This window comes from Oxyura jamaicensis, chromosome 3 (assembly GCF_011077185.1).
Source record: "Oxyura jamaicensis isolate SHBP4307 breed ruddy duck chromosome 3, BPBGC_Ojam_1.0, whole genome shotgun sequence".
NCBI classification, from domain to species: Eukaryota; Metazoa; Chordata; class Aves; order Anseriformes; family Anatidae; genus Oxyura; species Oxyura jamaicensis.
The window spans coordinates 60,713,739-60,733,527 of record NC_048895.1 but is presented as its reverse complement, the minus strand read 5'-3'; the positions used below and the strand labels follow the sequence as shown (position 1 = coordinate 60,733,527).

Genomic DNA, 19,789 nt, shown 5'->3' with positions numbered 1-19,789 from the left:
TGCCTTGCAGGTCACACAGACTTATATCCACTGAGAGCAGTCAGTCAGAAGATGAAGTGCAGGAGGCCAAATTACATATATCAAATTATCTAGGCATAAGAGCTGATTGACTAAGAGACTATTACGTGACTATCAAGGGTCCATGCCTCTTTATAGTTTTGGATGCAGGATGTGGCTGTTGATCACTATTTATCATCAGCTTTTTTTCATTAGCGACAGAAGACTACTCAGCTATTGTGCCAGGGTGCTGGGCAGTGGCAAGACCTGTCTGCTGGAGAGCTTGCAGACTTCCACAGTGGCTGAAAAAAATAACAGATTCTGCCTTCCTGTCCACCTCTCAATTATCCAGGTGATACACAATGTGTAAGATAAACATCAGTGACTGAGAAGTAACCGTGGAAAGAAGATCAGAAGTAAATTGGTTTACGTGCTCGAGCTGGTGCATGAGCTAAAATTTATATGCTGGAGCTTTGAATTTTTGTACTGTGAAGGAGAAGAATGAGCAGATTTACTGCCTTGTAGCTTTTGTGAAAAAGCTATTCCAAATATTTTTCATTTAAGCCTTGCAAAGATTCAGTATTTATATAGTTCACAGGGTACAATTAATGCCTACATACCTCTCTCTGCTCTTCACAGGCAGATAGATGTCTGACTGTTGTGGTTTAACCCGGCCAGCAGCTAAACACCACGCAGCCGTTCGCTCACCCTTCCCCCTCCCTCTCTGGGATGGGGGAGAGAAACAGGAAAGTGAAACCTGTGGGTTGAGATAAAGGCAGTTTATTAAGATAGAAAATAATAATAATAATAATAATAATAATAGCGTGTACAAAACAAGTGATGCACAATGCAATTGCTCACCACCCACTGACCGATGCCCAGCCCAACCCCGAGCAGCCGGCCCCCCCACCCCGGCTAGCCACCCCTATATATTGTTTAGCACAACGTCAGATGGTATGGAATGCCCCTTTGGCCAGTTTGGGTCAGCTGTCCTGGGTCTGTCCCCTCCCAGCTCCTGCTGCACCCCCAGCCTGCCCGCTGGCAGGACAGAGCGAGGAGCTGAAAAGTCCTTGGCTAGGTGTAAGCATTGCTCTGCAGCAATTAAAACATCAGCATGTTATCAGCACTCTTCTCATCCTAATCCAAAACATAGCACCCTACCAGCTACTAGGAGGGAAAATAACTGTCCTAACTGAAACCAGGACACTGATGTACTTTAAGACTTTAAGCCAATATGCAGAAAGGAGCATAGTAATATTTTCCTCACATTGTCTAAACCCATTCCATTAATATTTATCTTCCAGTAATTAGTGGAGAAGCTAAACAATATTAATACTTGTTAACATGTAGGATTTCTTTTTTGTAAACAAAGTACAGACTGAACAAAGTACAAGTGGACTTTGACATAGTACAGACTAACAAAGCACAATTGGTATTGCTGGGACTGGCCACCAGTGCTTGGGGATTCATCTCATATTATACCTTATTATCCAGCGCCAGCTGGCTTGTTCATTTCTGGAATTGATGGTTATGGTGAGAGACCAGATCAAGGTGGGAGCCCTGGGTGTTGATCTTTTATAAGAAGGCCTTCTTAGCAGGTAGGTCTTCCTGATTGGTGTCACAGACTTTGAGTTGGATTTCTTCATGTTAGAGAGATGCAGGTCTCATAAGGGACAAGTTCAGGTTTGAGGCTCTTGTTCTACACATTGTGCTAGTCAGTGGCTTAGATCCTCACTGGTGAAACTCAGTTGAAAAGGTTGTGTTGAAAGCTGGAGGAAAGGTCTCTGTGAGGCATCAGAAGAAGAAACTATGACTCGTCTAAATGAGGAAATAGTCTGTGCTGATGAACGGGGTTCTGTAAATGCAAAGCAGATTTTCAACAGAATCCTGATAGACACTACTATTACTCTCTAAGAATAGCAAGGAGAACATGGAGCTATGCCCAAAGGTTTTTTTTGTTTGTTTCACAATTGTTCATGCATTTTCCAAAAGCCCATGGGGCATAGTTGATTGCTAAACCAGAAGACTGTGGGCAATGAGTTCTGTCAATTAAAGTGACATTACTTCATCTTAAGAAATTGCTTGCCCTATCCTCCTTCTACATGTAGACTAATTCAAAAGTAAACTCTGGACCTTTTTCTAAACAGGCTAGTTAGAAACATGACTTCAGATTCAAAACATAAGAACATTTTTTGTAGCTGTTAGATTAATGGTTAATTGTGTGCCACAGGTCATCACCAGGAGTAAACTTGTTGCTGCTGAATGCTATTGGCATTATTGACACTAAACAAGTTTGAACTGGTAACTAATAAAGAAGTGCCTTAGCACAAACACTTTGTCATCTTAAAAATCTCAGCTCTCACTAGTTTTCAGGTGCTTTCTCTATGAATAATGTTGCAATTTAGAAGATAAGAGTAAGTAGCAGAGTGACAAAGGGCAAGGTTTCAGTGGTGAGTTACACCACGGAAGTGTTATAGAATGATACCTTCTAAAGACAAGCTATTCTTCAGAATATGGTTAGTCTGAGAAGAACTGATTTACCAATAACTTGTAAACGATGTGCCCAAGGTATCTTGTACACAGAAATTTTGAAACTTTCCATGAAAGAGCAACCCCAGACAAAAATAAATATTCACTGAAATTACAGCGTGTTTCTGGGTGAAGGTAAAATGACTTTCAGACTCCGCTAACATCCTGGTTGAGTCAGTTCAACCTCCCCTAAAATACATAATTTGTGTTTTTTCTTGAACATATTAGTTTTTAAATAGTCCAAAGAAACATCCACACAAGAGCTGACACTTAGTGTGTTTATTTTTCCCTTCATATCTTCTTAGAAAAAGACAAATGAACAGAAATATAGTGAGCTTTTGATCTTTTCTCTGGAGGAGTTCTTTGCCACATAAATTTCATGTGCTGCTTTTTCCTTTTTTCCAGCTTTTTTTGTCCTAGCACGAAGAGCTCATATGAGAAGGCAGTGCTTGCATCTCACTTGCACATAGTCTACATTACATATACTACAGTGAGTGATGCTTCGACAAGATTTGCTGAATTGACACAAACTTTCCTGTAAGTGAGGGACTACTGGGGGCAAACGAGAGTAGGCAAGGGAGCCAAGTATGGAAGGAGCAAATCTGTCTCTGACATCTGAAGATAATCTGATTATGGCATGCCCATATGATGGAATTGCAGAACTAGTTCAATGTAGGCATATGCAGAAAAAATGTTTATTAACAACTGACATAAATTATTTGGGTGTTTTATAAAGTAAGCCCTATTTCTCAGAAGATTCGTTTGCAAATTAAGCTGGAACACAGTGGATAGAGTAGTGAATGGGCTGAGAGGCTGCTGCTTGAAATACCAACCGTGCACATGAAATCACCAGAGGAATGGCTGCTCTGTAAATGAGATGCTTTTTGTTATTCTACCTGCTGAATACATTCATGAGTATTGCCTTCCACCTCTCAAGGGCTATGGGAAGTATAATAGGATAATAGTAGAGAATGAAAGACTTATGGTTTTACTACTCCTTTATCCTGATTGTAGAGCCAGCAATGACTAATTTGCCACATGTCCATTCTGGACTGGTTTAGCACATTTCCTTGATGGATTCTGTCAGCCTCACTTGCAGTAAACTTCATCTACCAATAAAATCATGACCTATATAAATATAATTAAATTCTACACTGAAAGTAGGGCAATGTATTGAGTTTGGATGTGGTGTTCTTGTGATCTTCTCATCTCCTGAACATCATGTCTGAGGCATCTTGCATAGGTCTTGATTCAAACTTGAAGAATGGGCTTCCTGGCATTCCCCACAGTCTGAATTAGCTATTGTTCCTGATACCCAATTCTGGTGAATCTCTGGGTAGTCTTTTGAAGATGTCTGGATCTAGATCACATCATAAAGTAGCAGGGGTTCAGCAGCTGGCACTCTGCTAGACTTCATGCTTGTTCTGAAAAAGAGGGGTAGGTGTAATGCACTGCCCCAGAACGCCTAGTGCATCCTTGAGATAAATCATCCAGCAGGATTTTAAATAATAATAGAATCATTTAAACATGCATAGATTCCATTTCCTGGTGGACTTCTGGCCTGGGCCATGTCCCAGAAAACAGTCTCATGTTATCACTGTGCAGAGGAGGCAAACTATGGAGTGCAAAGTAATTCTAAGATGTTCTCCAGGAATTTCCGTGGGTAGTTTTGTTTGTTTGTTTGTTTGTTTTGTTTTGTTTTGTTTTGTTTTTTTTGGGGGGGGAGGGAGTCCAAAGAGGAAATGGTACAGGTTAGCTGGGGGACAAGGTTGAGTTGAATACGTAGAAGGACTGGGGTGAGCTCAGGTGCTGATCACATCCACTCACATCCAGACTCATTTTGGAGACAAGAGTGTGAGCATTTCTTACCAGTAGAAAGGTTTCCCTGCTTGCTGAATTTTTCTGTTCATACATCGATCCAGAAGAAGCACAGAAGTAGAACAGGTGAGCAAGAGATGTGAACCAGAGAGAAACTCAGGCTAATATGGTAGTATGATGAAACACATTTGTACCTGACAGTTACAACACATAAAACCCTAATCTTAGATAGCTATTTGCATCAGAAAGGAGTTATTGTCTTCCTGAAAAACAAAACAAATCAAACCAGCCAACCAAACAAACAAAACTAAACCACGATACTAATCAGCCTACTTAGAGATTACCAGAGAGCTCTCAAATTCATGGTTGATTAAAATTTATGCAAGGATATTGTTTTCAAACAGTGTTTAAGCTTTCAGAAGTCTTTGTCCACAGATTTGTCAAGATTGCAAAACCGGATGTCCACTGGAGCCTGGGATGGTCAAGACTTTGAAGCGCAGAAATCCCACAGCTAACCAAATTATTTGGAAGCTTTATGGATGTCCTTTTACAGAAGGGAAATTTGATCCCAAAAGCAAAATGTTTTCATTAGGTTTTTTGTTCTGTCTAATTTGATCATCTCCTAAACTTGCATGTACAGCACTGATATTCAGAAGAATAAGAAAAAATATCTACAGCACTAAAAACCGGAGATACAACTTCCCCTTTCTTTCCTTCCAGGTGCTCCTCCCCTCCCTTCTGGAGAACTTTGAGTTTTCTCTCTCAAGTTTTCCATTTGATCTTAACATTATCCCTGTCAAACCGTTAGACTTCTGCATTATGCTTTCATCAGTTTTATTTATTTATTTATTTTTTTCTTTCTGAAGATTAAGTAACAAATGGTATTTTGAGTTGTATCATATTTCACAATACCAGATGTTTCCTTAAATGTGCACTGAGTTCCTGGATCATTTATGGACTGATAAGCCCTGGAAGGAACAACTTGTATTGTGAAAATCACTTTTTTTTTTTTTCATGATAATTGTTCTGGGTAATTTTTGACATATATTTTCCAGAGCCTTGTTTTAGTTGAGATGACATTTAGACATTTAGTATGTCCATATGAAATAGATGTTGTTCCAGCAGTGAAATACAAACTTGGCATTCCGTGCACTTGCTTCCAGTAAAAAGGTTTTATGAATGCCAATGCCTATAGCTGCTGAAATGTGCAGCATGTGAATGGTAACGCTACTCTACAGGGCACAGCTTTCTGAAATTACATTGACCTACATATTTTTGCATGATAATGATAAATAGTAAAATAAAAAGAGATTTTTCTTCAGAAACCAAGAATAAACAGTAAAACTTCCTACTGCAGAATGGGGTAGATACTAAATGTGTGCATGTTTTCAGAAAATGGTTAGATGTAATGAAAAATCATCTGAAACACCAGGAGACCTTCCTTCTGGCTCAAAAATGTTCTCAGCTGCAGATCTCTGACAGCTGTTTAATCTGACTTAATACAGCAGTTGTTGTACTCTTAGGCATGAAATGAAGGCAGATTTAAAGTGCCCACATGATTTAGGAATATGTCTGTCTGGAGATGCAGGATGTGCATTCCTAAATTCCTTAGATTTTTTTTTATTTTTATTTTATTTTATTTTTTTTTTCAAATCTATGCCTCCAGTTGTTTATCTGTTTTGAAAGCCTATTTATTTATTTATTTTTCCAATCTCAGTTTGCGTTGAGGCTTGCTGGTCATTGAGTTGTGAAAAATCAATGAGATGTGATGGGATTTCTCATTGCAATTTCAAGTGATGTGGCTGGGCCCTAAGAATACATTTATCTTATTCAAATGAGAGTTAGTGAATGCAGTTTCACAGTGGCCTATCTGTATGTTACCTCCTGAAACACCAGGTTGCAAGAGGTGTCTTAGAAGACATGGTTTTTAAGGCAGGAACTGAAAGAGGAGTACATTGGAGCTTCTCTCTATCATAGACCAACATGGAAGTGAACGCAAGTACTTCTTCTGTTTATTTGACTATTTTAAATAGTAACTCAAAATTTAACTTGTGAAGGAATGCTTTATCTTCTTTAAGTCCCCAGCTAGCTGCAGTGGCTGTTACAGTACATACACTATTGCTCTGAGCCATTGCCAAGTGATAAAAGCTCTGCACTCCTCTCAGAGTTGTAAGGACTACTTTCAGTTTCGGTAGAACAAGCACTGAGTTAACCCATCACGTCTTCAAGAACTCCCTAGACTACTTACTCCTATACAGTATTATTTTTTTCTTCCGGTTTGTGAACTCTCTGTAATTTTTCCACTGTAGGTACAAAGGTATTCCTCCTGATAATAGGCTTCCTTATGCAGACCTCTTAGATATGGTTGGCAGATTAGACATTGAAACCATACTTTCTAGGGAGATTGCTCTGATAATAATAGTATAATTGTTTTACAGCATAATTGTCTTGCAATGAATGTTTGCTTGGGTACCATTAAAGTATTCAAACATCTTACGTGTATTTCCTTAGGTGATAGCTGGTGCTTCACACCAAACACTGCCAACACATTGTCACTGTGTCAGGATTTTACAGTGTATAAGGTTTTTAGACATTTGTTTTTGAAATCAAATAATGACATTTTTATGTAGCTTAGAGAGACGGGCAAACGCAGCAAAACAAGTACAACAGCTAAAATAAAGGCTTTTCAAGGTTTGTTGTATTGTTGTCAGTAATCTAACAGCAGTCGCATTAACAGTTATTAAATTTGCAATAATCTATGCCAAACTAATATTGAATGCAGGCAGGGTTATTCAATTTTTTAAATACTACAGGTAATACTACATGATCAGTTTATTATTTTTAAATCATATTTTTCTTGAAGACCAGTAAAACTGCCAAATAATTGGGCAGTTATTTGCAAAAATGTTTGTTTGTTTGTTTGTTTTTTGTTTGTTTGTTTTTTGTACTTATCAAAAAGGGGGCATTTTGGAGCGCAAAATTAACAGATTCTGAAACAAGCATTTATAAAAGGCTGGATTGTTCTAAGTTTTTTCCTGCCAAACAGCATGATAGAACGTTCAGATTCTGAGTCTTGCAATGTGTGTCCTGAAACTTTATCTTGCATTTGGATCCTTGGATCCTTGTTCAGCTATGTACCATCCCTTGATGCTGGCTTTACAGATATAAATCTGAAAAACACAGCTCAGTCCACGTGGTTTAATGTGTCCATAAACACTGTGGAATTTCTGACTTCATCTGGGGCATTACTGCTGGACACAGTGAAACAGTTTCAGATAAACCTCTGGTTTCATTTGTCTTTATTAGGGATTTCTTTAATTAAAAAAATAAATAAACAACAAAAAATATATACATACTTTGAGTGCTGAATAAAACTTCCAACAATGATAACTCCGAAGCTATGGAAATTTCCAATTTCTTTGTGTATTTTCAGAATAGTTTACAATGCAACTCATACAAGAATGCCAGGGAAGTCCTTATAGTGGGAGCTGAGAAACACGGCTTCGTTAGCTCTCATAAGGGGCAGAGTCCAGCATTGCACTGAGACGTAATGTTCTTTAACAAGCTGATCCAGGCTATTAGTCTGGAGTTTTTGGTCTTTCATATGGCTACAGACATTCTGCTGAGGACTAGAGACAATGCCACAAGAAACAGATGCCAGCAGCACTACCACCCACTGGCAGGGGCTTCATGCTGCAGTTTAAGGGTGAAGCCCCTGTCAGTTTGGAGCTGATTATCACAGGCAACCTCAAGTCACGGTACTCCTCTGCGCAAAAGCTAAACCTCTCCCCCGCTGAGAGCAGTGAGGGTCTCCGTGCCTTGGCTGGAGGCCAGGGACAGTCCACTCACGCAGTGAGGTGCAACATGCTCACCCTGCCACTCACCTGTGGTTCCTGTCTGCGCTACATTCCCCTCACAAACCGGGGACAGGCAAGGGTTTGGCAGGTACTTGGTGTTTGCTCCAGTCTTTTGAAGAAACAGGCATCTACTGAGGAGGACCTCATCCGGATAAAAAAAAAAATGTAAACAGCAAGTGACAGGAGCATTGAGGTGCAACAGTGTGGAGAACTCTTGTCTGCTTTTCTCTCTCACTATATCTTTCACATTTGTTTGCCTTCCAAGCTGCAGCTCATGGCTGGACAACAACTAAAACTGTTAAGCTCTGATGACTCCCTTTGCAGACAAGGCCTGGAAACACAAGGCAGTTTTAATGCCGTTCTCCTTTACGTTTGGCGAGGAAGCTGGAATCAGTCAGAGCTTGGGCCGACTGCTGCACTGACAGAAGACCCGGCTCCTTCCAAAGCTTTCTGGGTTTCTGTTGAAGTGGCCACAGCCAAGACTTGATTTGGAATTGCAAACTTCATAAGCATTACCATTAATCCATTGCACAATTACGTCTTTTGTCACAGATTTATTAAAACAGTATTAACTGGTATTTCACAATCTCCTCTCAAAGAGGTGAAGCAACTGTAGATTTCTGAAGGTTTAACACTTGAACTGTTCAGTGTCTTCTCCTGGTCTTCAACAGAAAAGTAATTTCAAGTAATTTCATCAATGTCGAAACTTAGTGCTACTTGGCTTTCCCTTACTCTTGGCTAGAGTACCCTTGACACCCTGTCAGTCAGCTGAAATGAATGTTCTCCTTACTGGTGGGTTAATTATTTTCCACATGGGTTAATTATTTTCCATGCTTAGCCTGAAGCACCTTAGCTGTTTATATTGACATAGAATGAAATAATAAAATTGAGGGTGTTTCAAAAATATTTGTACATAGAAAAGTAGCTGTTTATGGATTGTTACTGAATGAGTGACTTGGAAATTAGCTCCAGCTGCAGTGTAGCCTTTCTTTAAATGGAAAAAAAAGACACATTTTTGTCTGTGATCTAATTATATATCATTTCCATTGAATCATCAGTACCCAGAATGTGCTGTTTGCAATTCTGAGTGGATGACTTACACAGTACAAGAAGGGAGATTTCTATGTGACTTATTCTTAATCAGAAAATACATTTCTATATACAAAATATATATATATATATTAAAAAATGAAGCTTTTGTTCTTTAAAAAATCAGATGAAAGCTTTTAATCTTTTTAATAAGCTAATTTTAAAAATAGATGAAAGCTTTTTTTTGATCTTTTTTTTTTGAAGAAAAAAAAAGAAAAGAAAAAAGTTATTTCCTGACAGTGTTTGGTTTGGTACTGAAAGAAACCATGCTTTTTTTTTATTATTTATTTTTATTTTTTATTTTTTAATCTAAAAACCATATGATTGCAATATTGTTTCATTTTTGGAAAGAGGAGGTTATCATTCCCTTTTGTTGCAATATTTATTAAAAACACATTCAGTGAATTAAACCTTACAGCTCTGTCAGTTTTCATGAGTCTTTTAAAATTATCAGACAATATGTTGAATTTATATATATATATTTATCACTCATGTCAAAATCCATAAACATATGTCATTTGCTTAGTTGCACTGTTGTTTGACATGCTGCATTAATGGAATAAAGATGAATCTTACTGTAGACTCAAGAGTTTGATGCCCACAGCTCCCATTGCTTTCTCCTTTTCTCTGTCATCAAGTGAACCATCAGAATAGGAATGCTCCAGACTACACCTACAGAGCCGCTACAGATCAGAGTCCTGCCTCAGAAGATTATGACAGGCACGTGCAATCAGTCCTGCAGTAACCCTTGATATGCTGGGAGCTGTAGTAGTACTTCAGACCATTAATTCTATAAATGTTGAATAAATGCTCAAAATTTATTTTTTTTATTTTTTATTTTTATTTTAAACAGATAATTGTAGTGGCTGTTTGACTATGAGACTCATCTGAAATAGAAAACAGAGAAGCGACATTTTGAAAGAGATTAAAGTCACTTTCAAAGGAAATTTCCATTTCACTGTACCTGTATTTCAGAAAGCATGGATTTCATCAGAAACCATGCAAGTGCCACTCTTTTCTGAGTATATTGATTGTTAAAATAAACCTGCCATATAATCCTCAAGCCCTAAGGTTTCAAACCCATCATCACATTACAGCTGAAAGACTAAATCTAATTTTAATATACATAACTATACATAAAGTTTAATAAATAATGGAAAGTGAGTTATTTCTTAGAACGTTTGAGGCTGGAAGGGCCCTCTGGAGGCCATCTCCTCCAACCCCCAGCTCAAGCAAGGACACCCAGAGCAGAGTGCCCAGGACCATGTCCAGGTGGCTTTGGAAGATCTCCAAGGAGGGAGGCTCCACAGCCTCTCTGGGCAACCTGTGCCAGTGCTCTGTCACCTGCACAGTAAAGTGATGCCTGGTGTTCAGAGGGAACCCCCATGTTCCAGTTTGTGCCTTACAAAAAAGAGCTTGGCTCCATCTTCACTGCACTCTCCCTTCAGGTACTAATAATATACATGATGAGATGTTTCCTGAGCTTCCTCTTCTCTAGGCTGAAATGTCCCAGCTCTCTCAGCCTTTCCTATGAGGAAAGGCACTCCGGTCCCTTCGTCATTTTCATGGCCCTTTACTGACTCTCTCCAGCATGCCCATGTCTCTCTTGCAGGTAGGAGCTCAGCACTGTGCCCACTGGTGTGTCCTCCAGTGCTGGGTAGGGGGGAGGGCTCTCCTCCATCTGCTGGCAATACTTTGCCTAATGCAGCCCAGGTCACCCTTGGCCTTCCTTGCAGCAAGGCCACACTGCGGACTCATCTTCAGCTTGTTATCCACCTCAGTCCCCATGTCCTCTTCTGCCAGGCTGCTAAGTTTTAGCGAGTTCAACCATGAGCAGTCTTGGCAACTATTGAACTGAAACATTTTGTCTTCAACAAGTGCAACTGAGCACTTCTACATCTCTCGGAGAAATGAACGATGTATTCTGGGCAGCTTGCAGGTGCCTGGTTGGCTCATAGACCGCGTGTAACTGACAGGAACAGCTGTACCTATAAACATGGAACAAGCTGGCAAGTAGGGTCACTCAAAAAATCTAATGGTGTCTGTCTCCTGTATCGAACGGGTGGTTGAATGTAGTGAGAATAGGAAGGGAGAGGCCGAACCATGGGTGAGGCTGGTGTGGCTAACTCCAAGACGTGGAAGGGTCTGTAGAAGGGTACCTAGGTATGTGGTGGTACCGCTGCGATGCTGCTGCCCCCGACCTCCCGTGGGACACCTAACCCCAGTCTGCCTCAAAATGGGCGAGACGGGCACAGGGTGGGCAGGAGCCATCTGCAGGCACCTCCACGCCGGGCAGGGCAGCCCCACGGCAACCTGCCCCTCGTCAGCACCTCCCGGGGCCTCTCTCCCTCCTCCACCACCGCACCGCACCGCCTCCACCGCCACCAGCAGGCAGCCCCGGGGCACGGCCCCGAGCCGGTGCCGCGGCGGGGCAGCGGGGGCTGGCGGGCGGGGCGGGGCCGGGCCGCGGCTCATAACGGCGGCGGCGCGGGCGGCGGGCAGAGCAGCGGCGGCATGCCGGGCGGCGGGGGGACGGCGGCGGGGGGCTCCGGGCAGGGCAACGGGGACACGGTGGCCATGGTGGCGGCGGGCAACGGGCGGCGGCGGCGGGAGGGCCCCGCAGGGACGGAGGCGGCCGACGGCGAGCTGCGGGCCGCCGCAGTGCCCATGCTGCCCGCTCTGGAGGTGGCCGAGGAGCCGGAGAAGGCGGCGGGAGGCAGGAGCAAGGACCCCAACACCTACAAAGTGCTGTCCCTGGTGAGTGGTGGCGGGAGGGCAGGGGGCCTGCGGGGCGCGGAGCGGTGGGGAAATCTGCCTAGGGAGGCTTCAAAGGCTTGGGGAGCCAAAGGGACGGAGGAAGGAGCGGGAGCTGGCTCTGCTGCAGCTGGTCTCCCCGTGCTCCTGCAGCTGCTCTCGGCCCCGGTCCTGCGAACTTGCGTGCAGAGCCGCTGTTAGCAGGTAGGTCAGCTTCTAGTTTTAGCCACACTGCTATATTGTAATTATCCTTCCTGTAGGGGTGTGGCAATAAGACGGTCCAGACTGCCTGGTGTGATCATTGCGAGGCTAAAGTCATTGTCAAGGTTAAACCGGGGCACTCGTGGAAGGAAGCTTCTCTGCAACCGCAGCAGCCTTTATTGCTTCATGTGTATAAAACATACCTATAAGCACTCCTCTTATCCGTTACAGCGTAAGGATTAAGGTGCCTTTCCAGCCTGAGGGGTAGTGTTGTAAGCAGGTTACTGTGTCAGGTGAACTGACCATCCCACTGTAGCAACTATAAGCTGGCCATACTTGCTGACCTTTTAGTATCGTGGTTACTGTTTCAAATGAGCTGGTCACCACGCCATCGCAGCTACGCTTAGGTCATACTTTCTGACATAACAGGCTGTACCTTGCACTTGCAAGCTTGTCAGAACCTTATCATAAGAAAAATAGCAAATTTCACTGAAGGTTCTGTCATAGTTTCCATGTGGAGGTCTCTTTGGCAACTGTACTGAGGAAAAGCCTTTTTAAATGAAAGTAAAGGGCTGTAGCTTGTTTCATAACTTTGCTCTCTTCTGGGAGGGACAGGCTGTTCCGATAAATGTCGTGATGATGAAAACAGCCCATCATTTTCCAGCCCTCAAAACAGGTAGTGATGATGAAAAATCTTATGTTATTCCAACCCAATGCAGTTGCTCTAGCCTTCTTAGGCTCTCATACAACAAAATAATTATATATAAATACTCTCTTCAAGACTGGAGTTGTGCTCGAGTTTAAACTTTTGCGCATACTTATGCACGCTTCTGAGTCAAGTCCTTATTTTCCAGACCAGCTGGCAAAACATTCATCCTGTGCTGACTAAAGTTTTCAAGTGAGGTATACATCGTCTGTACAGAAGCAATTTGAAAGCTCTAAATATAAACCACCGTAAACCACGTAGTATTGTTTTCAGCTCTCTTGCAGGCACTGACAACTAAGAGTATTCAGAGAGAGCTTGAAAAAACTTCCTAAATATTGTAGGTGATATTGGCCTGAGTGAAACAAGAGTATATTTGGCTTAAACATCATGTTAGGAAGTCAGAACGGTAGAAAACTGGAGTTGGAAATGCAGGTTCTTTTTGTTACCAGCCACTGCATTTTACAATGTATTAATAGTGTCATTCCAGTGTGGAGGTAAGAAAGGAGTTAGCTTACCTGCTTGATGTTCAGGGTCATGCAGTGGGAAACAATAAAAGTGATGTTCAAAGTAGGCATAGGTAGGCTTCCTTTGCCTGCATTTACCTGAGCTGCGTGCACCACTGCTGCTACTGTTATTTGGGTATAGCTGGTTTCAGGTAAGTGCCTGGGTGATGCTTTTTTTTCCTCTTGTTGTTTGTGTTTGTTGTTTAAAAACAACAACAACAAATCTTTCTGGAAAGCAGGGACTTGCTCATATTCCACTCTTCCTGTACGTGTGCCTGCCACCCACAGATGTCTGTGCAGGTCAGGAGCACGCCCTCTGTGTTACTGGCTTCAGCCCATGGGGTGACCAGTCCCTGCTACTGAGGATCCTGCAGGGTTCCCTTGCGGAAATGGTTGCGCCACACAGAGCCAAAATGGTTGCGCCACACAGAGCCAACCTATGGGCTCTGGTTCTGGTTCCAGAAGCCTCTCAGTGCTGCATGGCAGTACTCAGCTATTGTTACCGGAGCGTACAATGGTTGAGGGAGGATGTGGGTAGTTGAGGATGTGGTATAGAATCACCTCCACTTTTAGCAGTTCGTGCTGTGGCAGGCATAATTTTAGCTCAGCTGTAGGTTTTCACACGGCGCTGGTCACTCTTCTGGCGCTGTGTGCAGAGAGGATCCCCTGGCTGGTGGGACAGGCCTGCAGGATTTACTAACTCATTGTGCTTCCCTGAAGGCAACGCAGTGAAAGTACCCGGCTTGAGCAGCCATGAGAGATGATGATCCTTCTATACGGTTCTGAAATTTCCAAACACACCTTTGTTTTGCCCATTTTCTGAGCTCTTTCATCCCTCAAAGCCTGACATGCTGTTTGTGGCCCCTCCAGGTACACCTGCTGCCTCCACACGTGAGCAATGTAATTCTTCCTTAGGTTTGAAGTTTTCAGTTCAAACCTGCCAGTAATTCTCAGGCATTGCATTTTAGTGTTGTTCACTCACTTCACTGAAATAATTCTTCCATTTGTCTTAAAACAGATAAAGTGTCATGGGAGGGGGGAGGGGATGTAACAAAATAAATGACTTTTCCTGTTGACAGCCTTAGACATTTCTTTGTCAGAGCTGGAAAACTCATTTGAATGACACTTTCATTATAAAGTTTCTTTAGAGTTTTTTTTAGAGCTTGGGAATTTGTGTTTAGAAAAAAAAAATCAGAAAAATTCAGGTAAACTCTGGGCTGAGACCTTGAAAGTATGATTGCTTCAGTAAATCTTTAAAAGAAACATTTCAGGGAGCATAAAGAGTAAAATTACTTTGGAAGTCTGGGACCACTTTTTCCTTTTACTTTTTTTCAAAAAGGTCAGCTCAGTTTTTAAAGATTAGTGTTTTAGGCATGTGCCAAACACAAAACAGTTCTGAAATTTTCTTCAGCTGCTTTCTGCAGTTCACTGGGAGGGTGGATAGAGCTTGTGTAATACCCTGTGAATTTAAGCAGCTTTACGTGCCAAGTTAAGACAGCGTGACTCTTGGTATGTGCTCCCAGAAGCCACTCTCAGTTTTACAGCTGGGTACAGACCAGTACAGATGCCATGAGGACCAATACAAGATGGTGTGGTTGCACACCTGTAAGCTGGTTGCTTTTTCTTTTGGATGGGTAGTGAGCTCCTTATCAGCTTCAGGGTTAGGCAAACTTATTGGGTGGGATAAAACCTCGTAAACATCTGCAGACAGAAGCCCGTGAGGGATACCATGCTAGAGATCGGTGGTGTGGCAGGGGAACAGGTTGCCCAGAGAAGCTGTGGATGCCCCATCCCTGGGGGTGTTCAAGGCCAGGCTGGATGGGGCTTTGGGCAACCTGGTCTGGTGGGAGGTGTTCCTGCCCATACTGGGGGGTTGGAACTGGGTGGTATTTAAGGTCCCTTCCAACCCAAACCGTTCTGTGATTCCATGACATCCCTGGGAGTCTCTGTACCATTCTCAGTTGGCTTTTTGTCAAGCAGTGTAAGTTAAGTGTGGTGGGCTATCTACAGACTGGTAAATCAGGAGAAGTTTTTTTTCTGTTCCAGTACTTATCACCACTTAGATCCCATCTGGAATACTGTGTGCAGGTTTGACTCCTCCAGTACAGAAAAGATCAATTAAACCAGAGTGAGTTTAGTAGAGGGCCACAAAGGTGACTGGGGCTGTGGACATCTGCTCCTGTGATGAGAGGCCAAGGGAGCTGGGAGCGTTCAGCCTGGGAAGACTTCTTGGATGGGGACCAGATCACAGCCATAACAGCAGCCATCCCACAGTTCCAGGGATGTCATCAAAAAGATGAACCTAGGCTACGTGGTCATGAGACAATGGTTGTAAATTGAGCCAAAGAGGTTCTTACTGGGTGTGAGAGGGGAACCATCCTAGTGAGGATAATTATTTGAACAGGCTGCCCAGAGGTGCTGTGTAGCCTTTATCCTTGGAAGTTTTCAGAACTCAGCTGTGTGAAGCCCTGACCCTTTAAAAGGGAATTCTGTGTGCAGACTTTTGGCTCCTGCTGTGGGTGTGGTGGCTGGATGAACTCTTCTTCTCAGCCTTCTGCAGTTGCTGCAATGGGACCTTCATTCTGGGGGGAGACAGCACAGAAAGCTCTTACACACCCATGGATTTTCCCTGTGTGTTTATTGTACAGGCTCAGGCATTAATGTAACTGAGGAGAGAGAAGTCAATGCCAGGAAAGTTCTTGAGCCCTAACTTTGTGATTATTGACTTAACAAACTTTAGCGCAGGTATTTTGTGGGTTCCAGTTCCTTAGCAGTGGATCCAGCTGACTCGAGGGTACTGTACTTTGTGCCTGAGTTTTGGAGGTGGGGGCTCCACATGAAGTGTTTAATTTTTTTTGGCACTCAGCAAACTATTTCATTTCAGCTTTCTTGTACCATCTTGCATTATGCTTTTTTTTTTTCCTCCTTTTTGAGTAAGGAAAAGTGACATTTGCTGAAATTACTTGCTCCTGTGAGAGTGTTGGACTAGGCTCAAATGGGGCCCAAGAAACTCCCCGCAGCTTAACAGTAATATTAAAGTGATTGCTCGCCAAGTGATTATTATTACTTTTTATGGTGCCAAATGTCCTTTGGTGATATTAAAAAGTTAAACATGACAGTGACAGGGTGACCACAGTATATGTATCCTTTGAAGTGCTATTTGCTTAGAAAATATTAAGGTGGTTCTTGGCCAGTCTCCAGTATGGTAATATTTAGTAGGAAACTCCATTTCAGTGTTTGGAAACAGGATCTCTTACAGTAAATGTCTTGCCTGTGTCCCATCGGTAGAGCAACCATTAGAGCTGGAGAGTTGTATACGTTTTGAATTCTGAAGATGCAGTAAAAAATGATGTTTGTCGAAAGTTTTCTTACTGCATTTGCTGTTGATATTGTGTAAATGCATCTGTTTACAAGTACATATTGGAATTGTTAGCCATTAATGTATAAACAATACATTAATTGTTGCCTCATTTAATCCATTTAAACAAAATGTCAGATTTTGGCCAAACTTAAGATCATAATCTTTTTAGTGGTGTTCTGCAGTCATCTCCTTCTTCAAGGAAGGTTTTGCAAATAGTTCTCATTATGCATGTGGGGTAGTAAACCCATAATTTCCTTACTTTTCTTCATGTGGCTACCTTTATGCTGGGTATTGAAGGGAGAAATCATCATCTCACTCTCATGCTGTAAAAGGCTAAGAAATATTCAGCCATTCCAACTGTGAAGGCATTTTTTCCAGGGTTAACTTGTATTCATGCTTTGGTTCACAGTGCTTGCCAGCATATCCTATCCCAGATGACAGAAGCTGATAGAAAATAAAAACATGATCCAAAGAAGCTCTTGCAGGAATTAAGGTTTAGTCTGTATTTAAAAAACAAAACCCTCACAACCAAAAGTTTATGTAAAAATCTTCACTGGGAAGAACAGGGGCTGCCTGTGTAGTAATTGTACTTGGGACTCATTTGAACTTTACTGCAGGCTAGGTTGATCCCTGCAGTGTCGCAGTTGCTGTCTGACCAGAGACACGGTCACTTTGAGTCCAGCTAGGCCATAGCCAGGTGTGACTGCAGCTTTCGTAGCATACTTGAGCTCATTTTGAGCTTGGCAGGTTAGGCAGTGCTACCAACATGGGCAGAATGGGGTGACATTTAGGACAGGCCACGAGACTCTTCTGTAGCTGAGCTGGAGGCTGAAAACCATCCTGCAGGCTTCAGTCGCACCTCTGAGTGCAGTGTGCGAGTGCTTTTGGTTTTGTTGGCTAGAGCTGCAGCACGAAGCTGGGGAATGACCTAAGTACATCCAGCTGTGGGATGTGCGCACTTCTGTCAACATCCCCGGCTGTTTGCATGGCTGAAAACATCCACGTTGTGCCTGGGAATTTTAGTTTAGGCTATCTGCTGATGGATTAGACTGTAGTGTGCTAGGATCAGCCATTTGGTCCATTCAGACCACACAAATGAGTGACTGGGGCTGTGATTAGTGCCATGTGTGCTCAGAGGTCCTGCTTGAGAACTTCTTTAATTTTGCAGTAATTGCCTACCTGTCAGGGACCAGTCAAGGACATGTTGTGCTGGAGGAGAAAGTAAACCTGTAGGTAGGACAACAAGGCCAATGCAGGCAGTAGCCTTGCTGGTGAGGGACATGGTAAGCAAAGCAGGTTGGGGAACACAAACCATGTCTGGCCAGTAGTCCGGACTGCCAGATGAGTCTGTAGTGATGAAGCAGGACCAAGGTCAGGGAATAGAGTCAAGTATGTGAGCTAGGGTCAGGGTCTGGATCAATGGGGTGCTTGGCCAAGATGGACAAGGCTGCAGGGTGGCCATAACCCAGCTCAGGCAGGGGACAAGGGCAAAGACTGCCTAAATGCAGCTCCCAGAAGAGGTTTGGGAGAGACCCTGCTGAGGTTTCTGCTGGCTTTTTGTCAAATAGCTGTCTTGAGGGCTGGCTGGGATTTCCCAAAGAGTGCTCTCAGCAGCTGCATCAGTATCAGAGAGCTGGACCACAGCACAGGCAGCCAAACTCCTGGGAGCAGGGAGAGAGCTCTTGGTTCTGGCACCACTTCCTCTCAGATACTAAAGCAATAAGGGACCAATTAAGAGTTTAAAGTTTAACCTTCTGTAGCCGTGGCTATTCACTTGAAATCAGAACAACTGTCTGTGTTACTGTGTTAAAGCTCTTAGATTTTAGGTGAGGTCAAAGATAGAAAATTATGCAAGGCTTCCTTCCAGCTTCAGCTCTTCAACATCTTCCCTTGGTGTTTTTTTTTTTTTTTTTCACTAATATCAGTAGAATTACACAATGGCTGAATTGTTGTGTTTCGACTTAATGTGGAAGGTACATTTTTATTGATTTCAGCTGAAAGGATGAACGGAGCACATTAAAGGTTCTGAAAATGTGGAAGGATTGCAGAGTTTCTCTCTGTGGAGCCATTATTAGAAATTAATATACCAGTAAACATCGTGACCATACTCAGTGGGAACTGGATAAATACTTGTGTTAAAGAATGCTGTAAGGGAATTTGTCATTGTGGCGCATCGTGGTGGTGTCCCAGCTGAATGAAACACTAGTACCCGCTATTTTCAGAGAAGCTATTTTATAATGATCAGTATTGGAATTTTGAAAATAACAGAGGAAATATATCAAAACAAAGTAAAAAATACTTTCTGCACTGAAAAAAATGAAAAATAAACTTTTGTTTCCTGCACAGATGTTGCACAGGTCAGTTACATAAGAAGTTTCCATAAGGGTTCTTATAAGGCAGGAGTAGATCTTGTTGTAAATGCAGTATGGTGGAGGGCACGTTCCAAAAAGTAGACTAAGTAAGGGCTTTCTGGCTATTGCTGAACTCTTCAGCACAGAGTGAATGTGGTAGCTAAAGAGAAAAGAGAATTAATGAGAAAAGATGTAATATTTCCAGAACTGGAAAAAACTCAGACGTACCTTTTTGCAGTTCTCCTGTGCAAAGGTTTATAGGCAAAGTGATCTAAATAGATGCTTTTAATATGCAATAGTATTTTGGCACAAATTTGTTTGAGATGCACATTATTTTTTCTATTATTCTCAGAACCATAAAATGTATAACTTTGATTTTGTGTAAGCAGCTATAGCAATAATCAAAATCTGTTGTTTATCTCCCATGGTGCTCTTTCCCTTTGACAGGATAAAATGGTCCAGTTCTCAAGTGCTCTTCTGGCTGAAATACAAAGTTTCCATGTTGTGAAGTAACAAACATTTGATAGTTTGCCTTTTTTTTTTGTTTTGGTTTTTTTTTTTTTGAAGGACTACATTCAAAGGATGCAGAGGTAAATAACGGCTCTCTGTCAGCCTTTCACTTT

General features: G+C 42.3%; 1 protein-coding gene across 1 annotated transcript in view; it reads left to right on the top strand.

Annotated features, from left to right (window-relative positions):
* The first annotated feature begins 11,770 nt into the window (after positions 1-11,770).
* Positions 11,771-19,789, top strand: part of ENPP1 (ectonucleotide pyrophosphatase/phosphodiesterase 1) — a 53,780-nt gene continuing 45,761 nt past the window's right edge. The window contains exon 1 of the mRNA XM_035321884.1: positions 11,771-12,047. Coding sequence (XP_035177775.1) covers positions 11,805-12,047 — 243 coding nt within the window. The 5' untranslated portion in view covers positions 11,771-11,804. The remainder of the gene's footprint in view (positions 12,048-19,789) is intronic.